At 40.2% G+C, this 20887-nt stretch overlaps 1 protein-coding gene across 3 annotated transcripts in view; it reads left to right on the forward strand.

The window, feature by feature from the left end:
- Window positions 1-20887, forward strand: part of swt1 (SWT1 RNA endoribonuclease homolog) — a 42343-nt gene that overhangs the window by 4810 nt on the left and 16646 nt on the right. For all 3 annotated transcript variants that reach the window (XM_036140933.1, XM_036140934.1, XM_036140935.1), the window contains exons 6-16: window positions 537-638; window positions 982-1173; window positions 2605-2698; window positions 3060-3301; window positions 3716-3876; window positions 4625-4763; window positions 6712-6842; window positions 7083-7234; window positions 9107-9253; window positions 17723-17789; window positions 17940-18007. In XM_036140933.1, coding sequence (XP_035996826.1) covers window positions 537-638; window positions 982-1173; window positions 2605-2698; window positions 3060-3301; window positions 3716-3876; window positions 4625-4763; window positions 6712-6842; window positions 7083-7234; window positions 9107-9253; window positions 17723-17789; window positions 17940-18007 — 1495 coding nt within the window. The remainder of the gene's footprint in view (window positions 1-536; window positions 639-981; window positions 1174-2604; window positions 2699-3059; window positions 3302-3715; window positions 3877-4624; window positions 4764-6711; window positions 6843-7082; window positions 7235-9106; window positions 9254-17722; window positions 17790-17939; window positions 18008-20887) is intronic.

The following is a 20887-nucleotide window of genomic DNA, read 5'->3' on the forward strand; positions in this document are numbered from 1 at the left end:
ATGATGATGTTCTCAGAAGATCTGTATTTAGACAGAATCACCTTCTGAAGGCGGTTGGTTGAACCTGATTTCTATTTAACATCTTTTTTTTTTCTTCCAAAGCATTTTTATTACTCTTAACATTTTTAAAGAAAAACTTTTTAATTGCCTATTTTGAAGATTTTTGTGGCCGAGTGGTCACAAACACATTTCATTGCCTGTTGTACCATGTATGTCTTTGTATGTGACACATAAATCTTGATTTGGTTTGATTTAGGGGTATTACATACACACACAAAACACTGCAGATTATCTTTCTGTAGCAACATTTTAACACAGTGTACACTACTATGTGTTGGTTTGTTATCCCAATAAAACGGAGAAGGTTGCAGATGCAATGTGACAAGCTGTGAAAAAGTTCAGGGAGTCTTAATACCTTTGCCAGTTTCCATCACGCCTGACTACAGTACAGATCCAATCTGTATAAATGCATTTTTTAATCCATTGTCTTGTAGAGTTTCTACTCAAGCATCAGTTTATGTAACTTGTGTTTACAGCCAGGGAGCCCAAACAGAAAAACCTAATCCTCGTTCTGGACACCAACATTCTCCTCAGTCACTTGGATTATGTGAAAAAAATCCGATCTTGTGGCCTCGAAGGTATTAAATATTTTACAACTAGAATTCATTTATGCATTTTGTACATCTTGTGTGCTAACAATTACTAATATTCATGTCACAGAGCACTGCCTTTTTATCTTTGAAATAAAATTATTTATATTTAGCTGCCTTAGGGCATTGATGAACACAGGAAAACAAAACAATCTGTCTCACACTCAGATTCATTGAATAGAATATCCATGTAAGAGTTTGAGGTTTTCCAAATAGTTGAATCCTCTGTATACATGAATAAAATTTGCACTTTGTTTAAATTTATATCAGGATAAACCAACTACTGTGGACTATGATGTGTAAATTCACAACCGCTACCATTCTCTCTTAGCGTTGGGTCACCCTATGGTCCTGATCCCCTGGGTGGTTCTCCAGGAACTGGATTGGCTTAAAAATAAAAAAGGTCTCTCTGGGTCTGTGGCTCACCTGGCAACTCCTGCCATCTCCTTCATTTACAACTCCCTAAAGAAGCGGGACCCCCACCTGTGGGGGCAGTCCATGCAGCAGGCCACTCAGATAAGCAGTAAGTGCTGTTAAGTTACCTTCATGGCTTTAAACTGGATGTTTAGGCAAATACAATCAAAACATTACCCTATCCATTACCTGTTTCCTCTTTATGGAAAAGTGCAGTAGAAACCAGATATTTACATTTCGTACTGTACGCGCTTTGTGCATACAAAATGACAAATCTATCTATCTATCTATCTATCTATCTATCTAGAAAAATACACCTAATCTTTGTTGCTTAGGTGATAAATTAGGTGTTGCTTTGTTGACGATGAATCAGGCTAAACTTTTCCTGTTGTAGGTAAATTAGAGCTAAGAAAACTATTTCTATGTCCTTAATTCCTGAATATTAAAAGAAAAGGTTTCAGCATTTTTTGAATTGCTTCCTATAAATTGAGAAGTAATCTCAAATACTCTGAGATTATGATAAATCAGGTTACCATGCCTTTAAACGGTTTGGGAAAGCCCAAATGATGATGATGTCTGATAGGATAATTCCCAATTTTTAAGATAAATGGCGGAAGATGACCGGCCAAAGAACTATAGGGCAGCCTGTCTAACAGAAAATCAGGAAAATCAGCCGTCACAAGTAATCAGAAGATTTTCAAAATTCAATATATAGAGAGAATTTAATTGAAAATACGCATTCCTACAGTTGGCTGGTACCCAATATTTGGGAAACAACCAGCTGTTTTGAAGCTTACAATAAAGTAGGCATTAAATCACTCCAAGCATATGCCAGCACAGAAAAAACACCAGTTAATGTTTGTTAAGTTGTACAAAAAAAAAAAAAAAAGAAATTGCACATGTCCTCTGGACGGGTTCTTTTTTGTTGAAATGTTCTCTTCGTTTCGACTGGAGAAGAATCTCAGGGGGGAGAAGAAACGTTTCAACAAAGAAGAACCCGTCCAGAGGACCTATCCAGTTTATTACTACCTGGATTGTTAAGGTTAAATCAGAACATCTTTCCAGTTATGTCACTTATTGCTCCACTAAGTCAAGTCAACGTCAAAAACACAGCAATGTATTAAACAGGCGATACATTTTCATCAATTGTTTCATCTTTATTGTTGATTTCCTGCCCACTAGGTGGCACTGACACTCAGGCGTACATAAGATTCCTCCCCATTGTAGCAGATGAAGTGTGAATTTCAAGGCATATTTGCATCCATAATAATAAAAGGAGGATTATATGTTGTTTATTAAATGTACTGTTCAAACAAATACGTATTTTATGTAACTGTTTAAAAAGACATTGACTCCCCGTCCAGCCTGTTTGTCCTTTCTGGATGAAAATTGCCCCCCTGTCATTGTCTTTAAATGCCACGTTGCTTTTGCAGTTTAAGGTGAGCATCATAGCGATATGAAGTGAACGCACCCTTAAATCACGACGTTTATTCTGAGTCACCGACATCTTTTTGTCGTTTCTTTTTTTTTCCATCTTCAGATGGTCTGAATACGGAGAATAATGATGACAGAGTGCTGCAGTGCTGCCTGCAATACCAGAATATGTACCCAGAGTGTGCTCTCATCTTATGCACGTGAGTTACCCCTCCCCCCCAACCATGATCTGCTGCTGCTGCTGCTGCTGCTGCTGCTGTGTGGAGCCTGTCCTCTGCTAATAAAGCACATGCATGTGACTGTGCCAGAGAGTTCCAGTCGGGATGAGAGAAACACCTACCCTGACAGGTTTTGCAAAGAATAGATGTGATGAGTGAGCAAATCTGAGCTCACCACAGGATTCTTTTGTCCACATTTGCAGTGGGAACTGTTTTTCCTTTTGTTCTTTTGACCTCTTTCTGCAGTTTTTTTATTTATTTTTTTTATTTCCACATGCAGCCGTTGAAAGTTTTCTCAAACTGAACCACCGTCTGATTAAAGCATCCATTCTCTCCTCTCCAGTAATGATAAAAACCTGTCCAGTAAAGCTCTCCTGAGTGGAGTGAGGGCTCTTAGCAAGACTGATTTGGAGGCGGAGGTCAGGAGACCCAGACATGGCCACCATTTCCTACAGAGCATTCAGTCTCCCATCCTGTCTCGTTTCGTCCACAACGTCTCATCTTCGACGTTGAGCCCAAGCTGCACACCGGTCCGGCCTCTCGTTCAGGATAGCGCACATGTTTCCGTAGCCACCCCAGAGAAAGGTGAGCCAGGAGAAAAAAAAGGGTGTTCCTTGTGTAACACCTGGAAGTAGCGTGGCATTTTCCATCATCCAGCTGCAGTTATTTATACACGTGTTCACCGACTCATTCCTGTTTTATTTCTCCTCATGTCTGTCACTATTTTCTTTGATTTACCCATAAAGCAGCTACAGCTAACACAAAATAAGTTGATAAAAAGAAACTGTGCTAGAAATTCTCCAGATGTATGCAAACATCAAGAGAAGAAGCAGAGGTGCAATTCAGACGAGCCTCTTTGAATGTCTTACGGCTATATTGTGTTAAAAGCTTCTAAATACTCTACATATATGTCTCTATAAACAGAATATATGTTTTTTTTTTTTACAAAGTAAATGTATTTTCTGTTTTGTTTTTTTGTGTTTACATTTGCTGGCATAGACCGATCTATTAATACCCCCCCGGTGAAAGAAGGAGTCTATAAGGAGGCAGAATGGGACCTTAGCGGATATCTTTGGGAACTAGAGGAATGTCTGCGTGATGTGCTGTCTGAAGTGCTGGAGACCGAAATGAAAGCGGCTTATGATGACCTCTGGCTGGAGGTAAAATAGATTTTTCAAAAACTCAAATACTTTTTATGTTATGTCTTCACTTTAAATGTAGCTATTTTTGCTAAATAATAAAAAACTGCAAAAAAAAAGACAAAAATAAAGATCACAGGAATCATCGCTATTGCTTCTTCTGTGTATTTAGTAATTTTACTCACTATAAATATCAACCTGTATATTGTATTATAATTAGTTGGTTATAACTGGATATAATTTTCACCTTTTAATTAAACTTTTTTTGCCCTATGAGGTGCCTAAAAACGCTTAATTTGTCCTTTTAAATAAACTGTATTCAGCCTAAAGTTCATGCACCAGGTTCCTTGCTGCACAGTCTTTAAAACCCTTGAAACGTTTAAAATTAGATTTCTGTATCTTTCGGATCCATCCCATCCACATATTTCTATTTTCAGGTTCCGTATTTAAAGCCTGCTCACTGCAGAAGTATCTGCAGTTAACTCATACTCAACTTTTGTATTTGAAAATGTAACATGTTGCCAGAAATCAACAGAGTAATCTAGGCAGGTTAACCTGGAAAGGTGGGACATTTAAAAAAATAACCAGCACAGAGGACAAAATGTATAAATCGACGTTTAAAACACCTGCATTATCAAACACAGTGGTGCAAGTTTTTCAGTGAATGAGATTTCCATTTGACAGTGATCTTCGTCATCTACTTTCTGTTCATTAGACTGCATTCCAAAAGCAATTGTTATAATGTCGAAATGTTTCTTTTATTTTGTAGATTGTCTACATAAAACCACCCTGGAGTCTTCAAGATATCTTGCAGTGTTTTAAGAAGCACTGGATCGCTGTCTTTGGACAGGTTGTTCCACGGAAGATGTCGGAAACTGTAGCGAACCTCATCAGCTTCTTTAGCACAGGTACGAAGGCACGTAGATGAAGGAAATGTAGAGCTATATTTTCATTTATTGACATAACCTATACCAGGTTTAACTTGGTGTCATATTTCTTGCTGCGCCATTTTTAGTCTGTTAATGCTGCTACGTTGTTTGATTTGGGACGGGCCGCAGTTTCTGGGAAAATAGAAGGTCTGATGATATCGCAGCTACCAAATTGAAGCATTTGATGCCTGTTTCCAAGGAGGTCATTTGACTCGTCCTCAGAATGTAAACAACAGAGGGAAATAAACAGAGACAATCTTACTGTAATCTGCTAAATGGACCAGATTTGCCCCAGAATGTCTTTAGGCGCATACTTTGCAAACCCGTTAAGCTGCGGAGAATTTAAGAAGCTGTTATTTTTTTTTAAAAAACATTTATTTTTTACTAACTTAACGCTTTAAAAATGTGCAACTATAAATTGGAAAAATAAATAGTTTTAGTCTGTGCTTTAAATGCTAAGCGATCCCCCGGATTAAAATGTTACAGAGTGGAGGGGAATGCTGTTGTCTGCCCTGCACAACACTGCTTCCAGAATTAGGTCATCCGCTACAGCGGGAGACTCCAATGTGTGTCAGAAAGATGCTGAGTAGCCCACTGCAGCAATTCTGTCCAGGATGTCACTGTGGACACATTTACAACGCCGCACGCCTACAGGGTTCCTTATGAGCCAATCTGTCAGTCAGACTTCATGTCAACCCGTGCCAGGGAGGAGGGTAGCTGCTACAGCCATGGCACAAAAAAAAAAAAACGATCTTACCCAAGAATCTGAATGGAAAGAGAAAATACAGCTTTGACCTTGCTCACAGCTGTCCCTAGCTCACACGCGCCGTTTCCTGGTACCGCACAGCCTGGCTCTGAGCCAGGAATATGGGAGTAGAGCAAGGAGGAGGACGGGTGGGAGGCGGAGGAGGAGGAGGGAGGGAGGGAGAAACTGTGAGTGAGGGTAAGAACAAATCTGGTGGTGGAAAAGTACTGCAGGCAGCACAGTGAGTTTCTAACAGAATGTAGCTGAAATTTAGAGGAAATGCTTCTGGCAGGAGTCTCAGACGAAAGGTTGGGATGTTATTTTATAGCCTAACCCTGCCTTTCCCCAACATTATCCCTGACCCTACTGTACGGCTCATCTTCATGATGCTGATTGGTCACTAATGTTATCTAATAGAACATCCATATTTGTGCTGAGAATAAATATGGTCACTTCTAAAGACTTTTATTGCACAATTATTTGTGTAGGGGTATCAGTAAAAGGGAACAATTGCACTCTATTTATTCTTTTTTTTTTCAAGAACTGCAAACCATCTTTCATTCTCATATACAATTTCAGTAACATATGTTGACTTTTGTGGTTGTAATGGTAGAAAAATAGGAAGAAGTTCAAGCGATACAAATACTTTTTAAGGCAAATAACCACTTTAGTATAAATTAATGAAGATATTAAAAATGCATGTATTCTGTTGGAGACGTACCATCTAAAAAGTCATGAAGTACTTGGGGATGGACAATTTCTCATTTAAAAGTGTTTACGTGTTAGGCGTGGGTAACTATGAGTGAATGACATCAAAACATGGATTTATTGTTTAATGGGATTTGAAGGTGTAAAGGTCAGATTGTGTAAGAAACATTTAAAGATGGCTTGTTTTTGACCCAATTTGTCTTCAAAATCCCTCACATGCTTTCTCTAACTAAACAATATTATTGATTTCAAGATTATTAATTATCTCATCATCTCCTCCTCATATTTAAGTATTTACTTTTAGCAGCATAACTATTTTGCATGATCCAAAGGTGTCAAATTGTAACAAACCACACGTTATTTAATGAAACACATCATGATAACTACACTATATTATAGGGTTAGGGTTATACAACAGGTCATCGTGTCAGTCATTTCATTTCCAGTGTTGTGTGCTGCTCTGTGTCTCTTCAGGTGAAACAGTAACAACTTTATCGTTTCTCCAAGAAACCAAGGAGTTTGTGAAAGTATTTGGGAAAAGCTCGAAACATGTTCCTGATGCCGTCACTTTGATTGAAAATATTTTGAATAAGCTACAATCACAGGTAAGTTTAAGCTAAGTCAAACTTATGGTCAAACTTCCACATGTGATCAATTGGAGAATTCAGCTCTTATGTAGATGTGTCTTAAAGGAGTATTGCAATGTATAGAACTGTAAATAAGGACGATTTTTATCTATTTTAAGCTTCCTAAATAAAAGTATTGAGTGCTAGTGTGCCAAACAACAATTTTAAAGTCCAAGCTGAATACCTTAAGACTTCCTCTAAAACGTTCTCTTACCGTAGCACCACTTGTCTGCGGAGCAAGAGTTGTCTGCTGGGGATGTTTTCATGAATGATGAAGATGATTTGGATAAGCAGGCTGCACCGGTTCGCGTCTCCCCGCAGGAAGTGTGGTCTGTGTTTGAGAATATCTGGTCTCAGGTGTACCAGACAAGGTGAGCCGTTTACATCCACTAATTGATGTGAATGTGAAATCCTTTTGGGCTTTCAGGGATTCTTTCCGTTTCTTCTTTTTTTTTTTATAGACTGGAAGGAAATTTTTAACATGAAAATTTCTCTGTTACTCACAGATACATGCAAGCTCAAATATACAGATACATATTTAATTTGGTGTATTTAATTAAGTGTTCACTATCAAAGAGTACCAATAGTTAAAGCCTCAGGAAATCTGTCTTTAGTTTGGCTTCTTATTACACAAAAACAATAAAGACAACACCCCTCCACTTACATTTGGTCAAATGTCATTTAGCAAGTTGCTGAAAAATCACACATTTTCGGTTGCTGTCAATAAGGTCCCTGCTGGATTCTAGCTGGATGTTTGACTGCTCATCTTATCAGAAATGGCAGAGCTTTAACTCGGTTAACATGAAATTTATCCGGCTTTTATTTGTATTACATATAGTTTCAATAGTCAAGTCAAGCGATAGACTGGCAACTTGTACAGAGTGAACCCCGCCTCCCGCCCATTGTCAACTGGAGATAGACACCAGCACCCCTCGCAACCCCATGAGGGATAGACGTGTTAGAAAATGGATGGATAGATAGTCAAGTAGTCAAGTCAAGTTTATTTGTATAGCACATTTCAGCAGCAAGTGCTTTACGTCATGAAAAACATTATGTAAACATCTTATTTTTGGTTATAAGAGACAGAGAGTGAGATAATTGATAACGAAAAAAAACGATAACAAGGTAAGAGTCTCAAATCAAAGAACACTGTACCAACCGTCAAGCATGGTTGTAGTATCGGAGGATCTGTTTTGCCATCAGTGGTACTGGAGCATTGCACAAAGTGGTTGGAGCAATGAAGATGAAAGACTATCTCCAAGTACCCAAGTACTTTAAACTCACCTAAGATCAGCAGCTAGATGCAGGTTAACTTTAATATTCTGGAAGAACCCCAATCAGAGCCACATACGTAAAAGCAGCAATCATATGAGACAAATCCCCTGTTGAAATAAGCTCTACCATTTCTTTCAAAAATAGTCCATATCCCAGAAGCTTGTTGGTGGCTATAAAAGTGTATGGACCAATTTGGATATCTATCAATTGTCTGTACTCGTTTATCAATGCAAGTTCGCCGGGGCGCTGGTGTCAATAGGCAGGTCACATGTCTATCATAGGGCAACACATAGTAACACAGGGCATGCATCCATGCACTGTGACCTAATGGCAAGAGACCAAGTAACCTAACAGTCAGGTTTTTAGACTGTTGGAGGAAGTCAAAATACCCAGAGAGAACCCATGCGTGGACGGGGAGAGCATGCAGAAAGAGACCAGGCAGGGATTGTAACCCAAAGCTTTCCTGCTGCAAAGCAACAGTGCCAAGCACTCTTCTACCATGCAGTCTTGTGGTTGCACATGTAACTGTACATTTAGCCCACATTTATAATTAACTGTTAACCCTGTGTCCATCAAAGAAAATCCTCAATAAATTTAAACCTGTGCACCTTTTTCTCATTCTTTTTAATAATTGACTTTATATTTGTATGATCGTTTCAAAAGAACAGTTGAAATCCATAATGGGGAAAAAATTAAATTCATATCCATGATGAATGTATGTAAACTTATGATTGTATGTTGCAGTCGTTGTATGGCTTAATTGTGGTTAAAAGGATGAGTAATTCTGTCTTCTATGGGTCAAGGAGTTAATCCCAACACCTGAAATGAAAGCAGCAGTTAAGCAAAGCCATTTTCAGCCACAAAAAAACATCCTGGTTTATTTGGATATGTGCTTTGTGTTATTATTTTATTTTTTTGTTTTTCCATTCCATTGACCTAAAAGGTCATTTGTTTCTGTCACGTTTCAGTTTGGAAGTGTTCAAAGCGCTCAGCTTTGACCCTCACACCATGCAGGCTGCTACGCCAATGGGACGTCCTCCGCCACCGCAGGACGCTTTGGCCTGTTTGCACAGACTGTCCTCGATGGTTTCACAGCTGCTGCAAGCGTTCAGCAGGTATGCAAGCCGACTTACATCACTGCTGTCTCACTAAGTGTAACCTCTGGGCATCTCCATCAATTGCATGTTGGTATACATGTCTCATTACTCTCTCTACCTTATATCTGTTATGTTTCTTAAAGTTATGTTTAATGTTATCTCCTACAACTTGACTGAAACGCAGCCGTTGCTTCTTTTAAGAAAATGAAATGTATTGAAATTTACAGCCACATCTCAATGCTTCGCCTCAGCACTCCTCTGTCCTTTTCCCATCATTCTCCCATGTCTGCTTCCACTAAGCTTGAGCCTTTTCACTCGTCACAGATCCTTCTATCTATGTTGCCAGTCCTAAAAATCCCCTTTAAACTGCCCACTCATTTTGTAAGCCAGATTTCTCCTTCCTGTGTCCTACTTCCATGTGTGTGGGACCTGTAAGACTTGTCTGGCATGTTGTGTTGGTCACGAAGCTGTAATCCTCTTGACCTTGTCACTTTTCCTTATCTCTGTTCCCATGATGCAGCAGCAGCCAATGCACTTCAGCGCTGCTGTTTTTTCTCACAGTGCTCCTGAGAAAAGAAGCTGCTAACTGATTAACTTCTTCACTGTATCTGCTTGGATATTAATCACACAACCAAAATGTTGGGTTGACATAAACCATATCACACTTATTGATAAGTGTTTGTATGTGGAGGTACATTGCCTTGCAAACCTGTTCTTATCCTTTGACCCCTTTCATATTTTGTCATCTTAGAACCACAGACTTTAATGTTTTTTATTGGGATTTTATGTGATAGACTAAAGCAAAGCAGCGGGCAATTGTAAAGTAAAGCCGGGCATACACAGTACGATATTTTCAATCGTGGTACTCGTATACAGCTCAAACTGTACGATGAAACCGCAGGGTTTAAAAGTTCACCGCTCACCATATCTGTTCTTACACTGTGCGGCCCGACGCTCTGATGCGACCTGACTGCTCACACTGTACGTTCAAAAACCACATGTCGGACTCAGCCACGTAGAGAGATGCCGCTACTCGGACTCGTCTACCCGGAAGCAAAGTGTTAACAATAGAAGAAGAAAAAGCCGGAAGTGTCTATGGTCACTGTTAAATATGGGGCTCACAACACGCTGCTTTGGAAATTCTAAGAGTTGCTTCTACGTAGTTTGACTCCAGTTTGTCACACGTACCGCAGTCATGCTTCTCTCCGCTCCTATGTTTTCGTTTGAGAAGACGAAGAAGAATCTACTTGTTTGCGTGTGTGCAGTACGCGAGGTCGGGGAAAATCGGCTCGTAGACGGTCGTAACTCCGCTTCAACAGCAGGATGCGCTCACGATCACTCACGAGGGCAGACTGAATTTCAAACATGTTTGATTTTCAACCGACCGTCCGATTCCTGATCGGGAGGTGGTCCTGGGAGGCGAATCGTCCCTCGTTATCCCTTGTATACGACACGACGCAGGACGCACGATCAAGCTGAAACTCGGCCTGATCCAAAAAATTCTTGCACGACTGAAGAATCGGCCCGAAAACGGCAAAAGCTCGTACAGTGTATGCCCGGCTTGAAGGAATAGGGGATTGTGGTTTTAACTTTTTTTTTTTTTAACATAAATAGACAAAAATCTAAAGCATGGCATTCAACTCCCTTTATACAGCAAACAGTCTTAAATCGGAGGCAACTGGACTTTCGTTCAGTTCTTTTCAACGTTTCGACACCTAGCGGTGACCCACCCATGGCGGGTGGGTCATTGATTTGCATCTGACTTAGAATGCGCCAAGGAGGCTGGGTCTCCATGTCCTAAAAAACAGCAGAGCACCAACTACAGGTTGCTCAAGTGCGAGCCACCAGAACTGACAAAGACTCCTGGATAGGTGTTGAAATGTTTTCAGAAAGGACTGAACGAAAGTCTGGTTACCTCCGATTTAAGCCTGTTTGGTGTTGCGATGACCCGGATAACTGAGAATTTGCACAGGCAACTCCCTTTATACTGATACCCCTAAATAACCTTTATATTTATAATAAGAAGTCCTATTCGCAATCTGAAACTAGCCATTTTTTGTAAAAGAAGATGCTGTGGTCAGATGAGACCAATGCCTGTAATAGTCAACCTGGACACACCGACACTCATGTCTAAACATGGCAGTCCAAGGATCAAGCTGTTTAGAGGCTTCTCTTCACAGCCGGTCACAGTTGATGGGATGATGGATGGAGCTAAATACAGGCCAATAATGGAAGAAAACCTGTTAGAAGCTGCAAAAGACTGGGATTGGGTCTTGCAATTGCGGAGAATGGATTTTTACGTACAACCAGACTGATCTAGAGCTATTTTTCTTGAGAAGAATGGGCAAAAATGTTTGCCTTTAAAGCCCCTTTCCCACCAGCTCTGCCCACTTGTAAGTATCACGGTTTTTTTAATGAACAGCCTGGGTTTTTCCGGCCTTACTCAGGAGTAAGGTGAAACCGAGAGGACTCGAGCAGAGTTTTGATGTGAACACACTGCTTTTCAGTAATTGGCCTAGGGTGAAGAAGTCCAGGAAAAACTAAAGCGTGAGGACAAGCTTGTGTTTCAACACCTATCCAGGAGTCAAAACACAAACGTTTTGAGTCCTGGTTAGATGTTGAAATGTTTTCAGAAGAACTGAGAGAAAGTCTGGTTGCCTGTCATTTAAGCCTGTTTGCTGTTGCAATGACCCGGGTAACTGAGAATATTAATATTAAGGACCATTATGAACAGAGTGGGTCAAACAGAAATATAATTTTACTATTTACAAACCACGAACTGCCGCTGAAGGAAGAAAAAGGAAAGAAAAATGACACCTCAGCTTTCTATACTCAGATACTCCATATCAGAGCCACGGATTACTCTCATTTAACACACATCGAAAGCTGTTAAGTTTTGTCTCTACAGGGTGTTTGGTTGAGAAATGTGTTTACAGCCCTTGATCGAGGACGGAGAAGGCACAGAGCAGCAGACTATCTGCAGCGGCAGCTCCTATTTGGACCAAACTCAAAGAACACTGTGCCGAATCAGCGCAAACTCAATATCCAATGTATCGAAATACTTACACTGCTGTCAAAAGTCCACGGGTTTCTGCTGTTAAAGTCCTTCTTGTCGTACATGCCATGGCTGACTCAAAAACATCCTCATAAAGTTCTAAATTTCACTTCGTAAGGCAAACCCTCACACTGACCCTAACCCTTACTGGTTTATACCTAAACCTGACCCTGACCCTAATCCCGAGCCCAGAAAAAAAGCGAGGACCTTATTTCAGTCCTCACTTTACATCAAAGTCCTCACTTTACTAGTAAAACGAGCAAAAAAATTTCTCGCTCAGCTGCAAGTACAAGAACACACACATAATACCTGTGCAGGCAGAGAGAAGCTTTGCCTTATTTTAATATTAGTTTAGGCTGATGTGTGATCCAGATATTGCTCCCGATGGATTATTTTATCCTTACAAACAATTAAAGCCAATTTTGCATATGCAATTATACAAACATTATTTATAGTTTTTCTTTTACTTGTGTTTTTATTAATAATGATTTATTTACTTTGTCGCAGATTTCTTTAAAGTGTTAATCTCGCAAACAAAGACGTGGGACGGGGGTTAAAGGCCACACCTCCAGGAGGCGTTTTCCTCTTCCCGACTGCTCTAGACCGGTTGAAAAACAACACGTTTGGCTTAAAGCCAAGCGGAGCGGAGTAGGGCGGGCAAAATAAAGTAGGGCTTGTGGAAAGAAGGCTGAAACATGCAAAGCTAGTTAGAGGCATCAAACAAAACTTGACTCTGTGATTACAGTGAAAGGTAGTTCTACAAACTGTTGACTCAGCAGCCTTCACAGAAATTAGCGTAAGGTTTTTCAGAGTTTTATTTGTTAAAACCTTTAATAATTGTAGATCATTTCCCCTTTATGTCAGATGTGTAGTATTCTGTTTGGTCTTTATCAAAATACATTACTTTGTGGTTGCAGCATGAAAACATGTGAAATGGTCCAAGAGGTGTAGATACTTTTGCAAGAAAAGTAGTGGGAAAAAAGTCAACCATCCGTAATCTTGAACTTTTGACTAACTCTAATTTTTGGCCCTCTGATCTTACGATGCTAACCTGTTTTTCAAGTTGAAACTGTTTAGCTGGAGCCAGTTGTTGCTGTTCCATAGCAGGAATTTACACATATGACCCTGTTTCACATTGTTGGCAGGCTCGCATGACTGTAGAAATCGGATGAACAGCTTTAATAGCAGCAATAGCACCTTTCTGTCCCCCATAGACATTTTAACATCCAGTATGAATTACTGTGGTGACCCCAGAATAAGGGAGCAACCGAAACGAGACTCTCTCTCTCTTGTATGTGAAGCACATTTGAATAATAATACAGATGAAACTAAAGGCTGGTTCAAACTGCAGGATAAGTAGCCCGATTTTTGCCCCGATCTTCCCCTTCTAACAGGCCCTAACTGTCGGGGTGGCTCTTAAGGTAATATTAAGAGATATTCCTGCCATGTATGTGGCGTGTTAAGAGTGATCTGGTCCACTGGGTAGAAAGTAAGGACTGCTCTGACCTCAAATTGGGGATATTCAACATGTTGGATATCCTAGCCTCTTTGGTGTCCTCCGAGGACAAATAAGTACATAGACTGTTCACACTGTCTCCACTCCTTTAACCAGCGCCTTTTCTTTTTATGTATTTTCTCTGTTAAAATTAGTCCACAAACAATCGCCATTGTTCTTCAATTCAATTTTATGTATATAGCGCCAATTCATGAAACATGTCATCGCGAGGCACTTTCCAAAGTCAAATTCAATCAGATTGTAAAAAAAAAAAAAAAACTTTCTATCTAAGGAAACCCAGCAGATTGCATCAAGTCTTAATAAGCAGCATTCACCCCTGAAAAAGCGTAGAGCCACAGTGGACAGCCGTCTGCATTGTTGATGGCTTTGCATCAATCCCTCATACTGAGCATGCATGAAGTGACAGTGGAGAGGAAAACTCCCATTTAACAGGGCGGAAAACCTCCAGCAGAACCAGAACCAGGCTCAGTGTGAACGGTCATCTGCCTCGACCCACTGGAGGTTAGAGAAGACGGAGCAGAGACAGAAAGCACAGAAGCACACATTGATCCAGGAATCTGTTCTACATTAGATGGTAATAGCGGATGATCTGTCTTCCCTGGATGATGTCACAGCTAACAGAACGCCAGACCAGGTGTATTTACTATGAAGAAGAAAAAATGAGAGAGAACAAAAAGTTAATAGTTGAAATAACAACAAACAATGCAAATTGGAGAACAGTAGCAGTATAACTACAGAGGTAGCTCAGGGTAACATGAGCCACTATACTATAACTATAAGCTTTATCAAAAGGGAAAGTTTTAAGCTTAGTCTTAAAAGTAGACGGGGTGTCTGCCTCACAGACCAAAACTGGGACATGGTTCCACAGGAGAGGAGCCTGATAGCTAAAGGATCTGCCTCCCATTTTTCCTCGTTATCCATGTTTATTTACTCTGAACTCATGTTTGATCTCAAGAGGATTCACAAGATTTCCTGGTTGATTTCTGAATGATCCTGAGTGAAATCTGTTCATGTGTGGTGAGCTCACTGTCTAACCGGACAACACACACTGTACGAGCAAACCTGTTTTATCTATAATTCTTTATCGTTACATGTGGTGTTTCTCAGGCGTATAAAATCGGCACACTCTTTTAAAATCTTGCCGTGTGACCAGCCTTAAATTCTTTTTGACAGCTCAACTTTTAACATCTAGTGATGGTGCATCTTGGATCCACGCTTGAATAGAAAAGTAAGCCAGAAGCTTTGTTAATCCCAGAATATTAATTATTTATTCTACTCTTTCTGTCGGCTCATAAAAATGTAGGAAGACAGCAATGGTTTTGACTCATAAACTTTTTACTGGCTTATGTAAGTTTGTTTCCGTTTTAATGTCATCCCTGTTCTAGCCCCACTTCTCTTTTAGTTTCTCACGCTCAAACACATCTTAACACCATGCATGCAAACACAGGCATAGGCGATATCCTGAATGAGATCTACTCTGACATTTAGGTCTGCTAGGGCAGGCCCCAATAAATGTCACCATTTAAAGGGCAAAGGGTCTGATGCCCCCCGGTCCAGGAAAGTGTTACTTTCTACTCTCCTAATCTAGAAAATATTGTAATATTGTATCATGGATGGATGGATGGATGGAAGGATGGATGGATGGACGGATGGAAGGATGGATGGATGGATGGACGGATGCATACAGACTGGATGGATGTAGAATGGATGGATGGATGCAGAATGGATGGATGGATGGATGGAGGGATGGATAGATGGAGGATGGATGGATGGATGGATGCAAAATGGATGGATGGATGGATGGATGCAGAATGGATGGGTGGATGGATGGATGGATGGATGGATGGATGGATGGATGCAGAATGGATGGGTGGATGGATGGATGGATGGATGCAGAATGGAGGGATGGATGGATGGATGGATGCAGAATGGAGGGATGGATGGATGGATGGATGCAGAATGGAGGGATGGATGGATGGATGGATGGATGCAGAATGGATGGAGGGATGGATGGATGCAGAATGGATGGATGGATGGATGGATGCAGGATGGATGGATGGATGCAGAATGGATGGATGCAGGATGGATGGATGGATGGATGCAGAATGGAGGGATGGATGGATGGATGGATGCAGAATGGAGGGATGGATGGATGGATGCAGAATGGATGGAGGGATGGATGGATGCAGGATGGATGGATGCAGGATGGATGGATGGATGGATGCAGAATGGAGGGATGGATGGATGGATGGATGGATGGATGCAGAATGGATGGATGGAGAGATGGATGGATGGAGAGATGGATGGATGGATGGATGGATGGATGGATTGATGGAGAGATGGATGGATGGATGGATGGATGGATGGATGGATGCAGAATGGATGGGTGGAGAGATGGATGGATGGATGGATGGATGGATGGATGCAGAATGGATGGATGGAGAGATGGATGGATGGATGGATGGATGGATGGATGGAGGGATGGATGCAGAATGGATGGATGATGGATGGATGTAGAATGGATGGATGGATGGATGCAGAATAGATGGATGGATGGATGGATGGATGGATACTGGATGATGTAGAATGGATGGATGGATGCAGAATGGAGGGATGGATGCAGAATGGATGGATGGATGCAGAATGGAGGGATGGATGCAGAATGGAGGGATGGATGGATGCAGAATGGATGGATGGATGGATGGATGGATGCAGAATGGATGGATGGATGGATGGATGGATGCAGAATGGATGGATGGATGGAAGCAGAATGGATGGATGGATGGATGCAGAATGGATGGATGGATGGATGGATGGATTGATGGACAGACCATGTCGTTTGTTCCTTTTCTATCTGGTTTCAGCTGTGATTTAATCTTATTTTTCCCAGTTTGTCCCGTCTGCCTCTATCTGCTGCTTCATCTGAAATCACATGTTGCTCACATAGTGCCGCTCCATTACTGCGATGATGCGATTTCCTTTTCACACTGACATGTGGCAGAATTTGTGCAGCTGCCTGATAAAGGCATGAAGATCGAGATTCCTACAGATGATCGCAAATTTTGTCATGATTTAGTTGTACATGCAGCTTTTAGCTTGTAAAATGTTTGCTAGCTTGGTTGGGTCTCTGCAACATTAAGACCTCAGTCTGGAAGTACAAAAACGCTCCTCCTGCCACACTTTCCCTCCCTTTGAGAAATCACCCTCTACCAGAGGGGAGGGGTGGAGGATTCTGGCAGCTTCTGGGAATTTCTGGCAGCAACAGCGCTGGTACCAGGGATACGTTTTTTTTTTTTTCCTGCACATTTTCTGAGCTTGTGTGGAAAAACTAACATTAAGTCACTCAGCAATTAACATTGTTCAGTTTTGCCTTTTTATTTATAGAATGGGACCTTATAAGAGCCGCTGTGCAGGATTTCTATTGTAAATGGGCATCCTGTTTGGGTTTAAGATGCAAAAAGCCACTCATTTCTACCGTAAATCCTCCCTATTTTTTGGGGCTGAGCATGAATTGAATTCACTCTAAAATCTTGGTTTGCGGGGAAGTGTACTTTGGGTTTATCTTTTCATTCTTGCATATCATTTTGCTCATGTTTATGTGTATGGCGCTGCTCGAGTCGCAGAGCCTTGGAGACAGCCAGTTGAGTTTCCACGTGTTTGGACACGTCTCCCTCGCGCTCATTTTTCTCCGTCTGCAGGCTATTTGTTGCTACTTTAGAACTAGTCTGCACAAATTACCGTTGTGTTTTCCTCATTTGTCACTCTTTTGCTCTGATTCTTTTACAAATAATAGTTAAGCGTGGTGTCCCTGATTGAGCACTATATCAGGCAGGATTTGATGTTTTAATGCACCTGAAATGCTTTTAGAGCATTGCCTGTAGGCGAGGCCTTCTCTGAGATCTGTTTTGTCTCTTAGGGTCTTGTCTTCGACTCCTGGTTTAGAGGAAGTCCAGGCACTGTTCAGTATTATCTACTCCAATAAGGTTTGTGCTGCATCACATTTATGAATACAAAACTGGCTTCTGGATGCTTTAAATCAGTTCACATTGCCCTTTTTGCTCTCTGTGGTCTTGTGCCATGCTGGGCTCACCGTGTTCATTTATTTAGATTAGTTTGCGTCTGTTCTGTTTCAGCTCGTCAGTGAAGATGCCAGGTTAACAACTAAAGACCTTCTGGATTGTTTCTCCCAACCAGTCTACAGGTAGGCTTCACACACATACATGATGGTGACATTTTAGCTATCAAAAAAAAAGATGTAGCTGATAAAAGAATTGTTTAATTTTTTCTAAACACGTTTCCTCTAAGGCAGAAGCGTCAAACTTATTTCTATATTCGGCCACTTTGGCATCATGAAGTCATTAAAAGGGCCGGTTGTACGTGTATAGATGATGTTTTTGATTTCATAACTTAATTCCAGTCACATAGAAATATAAAAAAATGCACAGTAACATAAAAGTAGCACCTTAGAAAAAAAATTGATATCGGGGTGAGTTACACTTTAAACCACTGAGCTATATTATACACTGGAGTGCTAATCGGCCGCTGTTAGAACGAGTCGCTTTGAAGCCACCAGCCGCCATATTGGTACTCCCTATTTTCCCCCAGTAACTAGGGAATATGTGCGCTACAGCATCGAATAACGATGATTTTCTCATGTTCAGGGGGGATTAAAACTTTTAAAATGTCAAATGCCATATACTTTTATGTTATGTTTTAAAACTGTTAAGTACCGAGAAAGTCATGTGCTGAAATATTTTGCTTTTTTTAAATTTAAATATATATATATATATATATATATATATATATATATATATATATATATATATATATATATATATATATATATATATATAAAACATTTATAAATATATAAATAACAATATACAAAAACATATATTTACATATATGTATACATATATATACATATATACATGTACACATACTTATATATACATATTTATATATTTAATATGAATAACACGTAAAATATTTCAGCACCTAATTTCCTAGTAGTTAATAGTGTTAGTACATCCACTGACTGTAGAATTACCTATGAAACGTTTTCACACAGCCAGAAAACTGCTTTTTGTTGCAACCAAATCCTATGAGATTCTGTGAGAGTCGGGAGTAGCAAGATGGCGGCCAGTGACTTCGGCAAAATCAGCACTCCAGTATATTATATAGCTCAGTGCTTTAAACTTATTATTTTGCATCACTTTTTTCTCTTTTTGGACATTTCTGGGTTAATGTGTTGTGGGAAAACTAGTGGCAGGAGGCTGTTACTACACAATAAAAAAAAAAATCAACATTCGCTACAGGAGGCACAGTTTTAGCCACATTATACAATTAAAAAAGACATATGCCTCTACTTAATGACATGATATGCCTTTTTTGGCTCTTAAGGGCTGGATAAATCGCTTTGATGGGCCGGATTTGGCCCGCCACCCTTGAGTTTGACACCTGTGCTCTAAGGTTATGGATCTTGGCCTTCCGTTTCTTCTAAACTGGATACTCACTCAAACCAGTTCTCTGAAATCTTGTCGTTGTTGCTGCTTGCCCGGGCAGCGACGCGTCTTTCCTCCTTCATAACATCAGCCCTCCTTGTTGACATCCCTAGCAGATCTCGCAAAGACCGTGTCCATGCCAACATTTCTGGACAATTGGGACATTTATTATTAACACATTTCTTTGAAGGGATGCATCGGGGCTTTTCGTTTCCATAACAAGTGACCGGTGTTTGCTGTAACTCTATACTTGTCAATAACACAGGGCTTATATGTTGCTGTAACCGGGCACAGTACTGGTCTTGTGCCAAGATGTTTTTTTTTTTTTTGTTTTTTTTTTTTTGTTCTTTCTTTATAAAGACCAGCGATGAACAGCAGATACAGTACATGCGTAGAAACCTGCTGGCTTTCATAAAATGACTATTGTTAAACAGAGCTTGTACATGGACTGACAGTTGAAAACAGATATTTACATGCACTGTATAAAAAGACACCTACCCAGTTTTTTCCTTTATTGTCTGGTATCAAATTCATCTTTTTTTTCTTACATTTTTAGGTCAGTCTGGATTAATAAAAGTATTCATATTTGTTAAAAGCCAAAACAATGAGAGGGATAATTTTTTTCACGGTTTTATTACACGGTGCGTGTCATTGTGGAACAATGGCAGCATTGACATTTCCAATGGAAAGCGTGTTTTTAGAGATCCTGGCACATGATGAAGAGTGGCTTATTAGCCAGTGTAGATTGCCCACATCGATTACTTTTTAACTGGCCCCAGCGTTGTAGAGGGACACCAGGAGGAACCGCGCGTTGCCGGGGCAATTTCAGATTTAAACTACGCTGCGGTCTTTTCAGCCGGGGCTTGTCAAAAGGAGCTGACGGACAGGTCAGGCATTTCCCCGCCTCAAGTTTCAGGATTTCTCCCTACGCCCAACTTTTACTATGAAAGCTGCACCTTCAGGGTTCCCGCTACATGTATTTGATAACGCCGCATCAACAGTCAAAAATAAAAGCCGCCACATCTTCAGAATGAATAGAAAATATGTTAAAGCAATGTAAAGCATATGATATAGCATAACTATTTATGCACTTATTCTAATCATAATCAGAGTTTAAAATGAATTTATATATCATGAGGTGTAAAAATTTACTTTATTTTGAAAAACCAACCCCTCTGGCTCACTACAAAGCTGCAAGTGTATGGTCCTGTACCAAGACTCGCACTTCCACCCATGTGCACCCCAAATGCGCGTTCCCGCTGAGGGTTTGAGTGTTCATTGCTACATGTGACGTTTTGAGCTAAAAGGGGAAAATATGCCAATTATACAAGTCATAAAACAACATATTTTAGTTTTGAGTGTAAAAAGAGCTATACTCTACATTTAAAACACTCAAAATCATTTTTATGTTATATTTATCTATCTATCTATATCGATAGATAGATAGATAGATAGATAGATAGATATGTTTGTGTTTAACAACAGTGAACACCCTCGTTTGTTGCTAATCTTAATACTGCTGTGCCTTTTTCTACACATCTAGTTTTAACTGTACTGAGATACTCAAACCATAAACT

The sequence above is a fragment of the Fundulus heteroclitus genome, chromosome 9 (genome assembly GCF_011125445.2).
Source record: "Fundulus heteroclitus isolate FHET01 chromosome 9, MU-UCD_Fhet_4.1, whole genome shotgun sequence".
Taxonomy (NCBI): Eukaryota; Metazoa; Chordata; class Actinopteri; order Cyprinodontiformes; family Fundulidae; genus Fundulus; species Fundulus heteroclitus.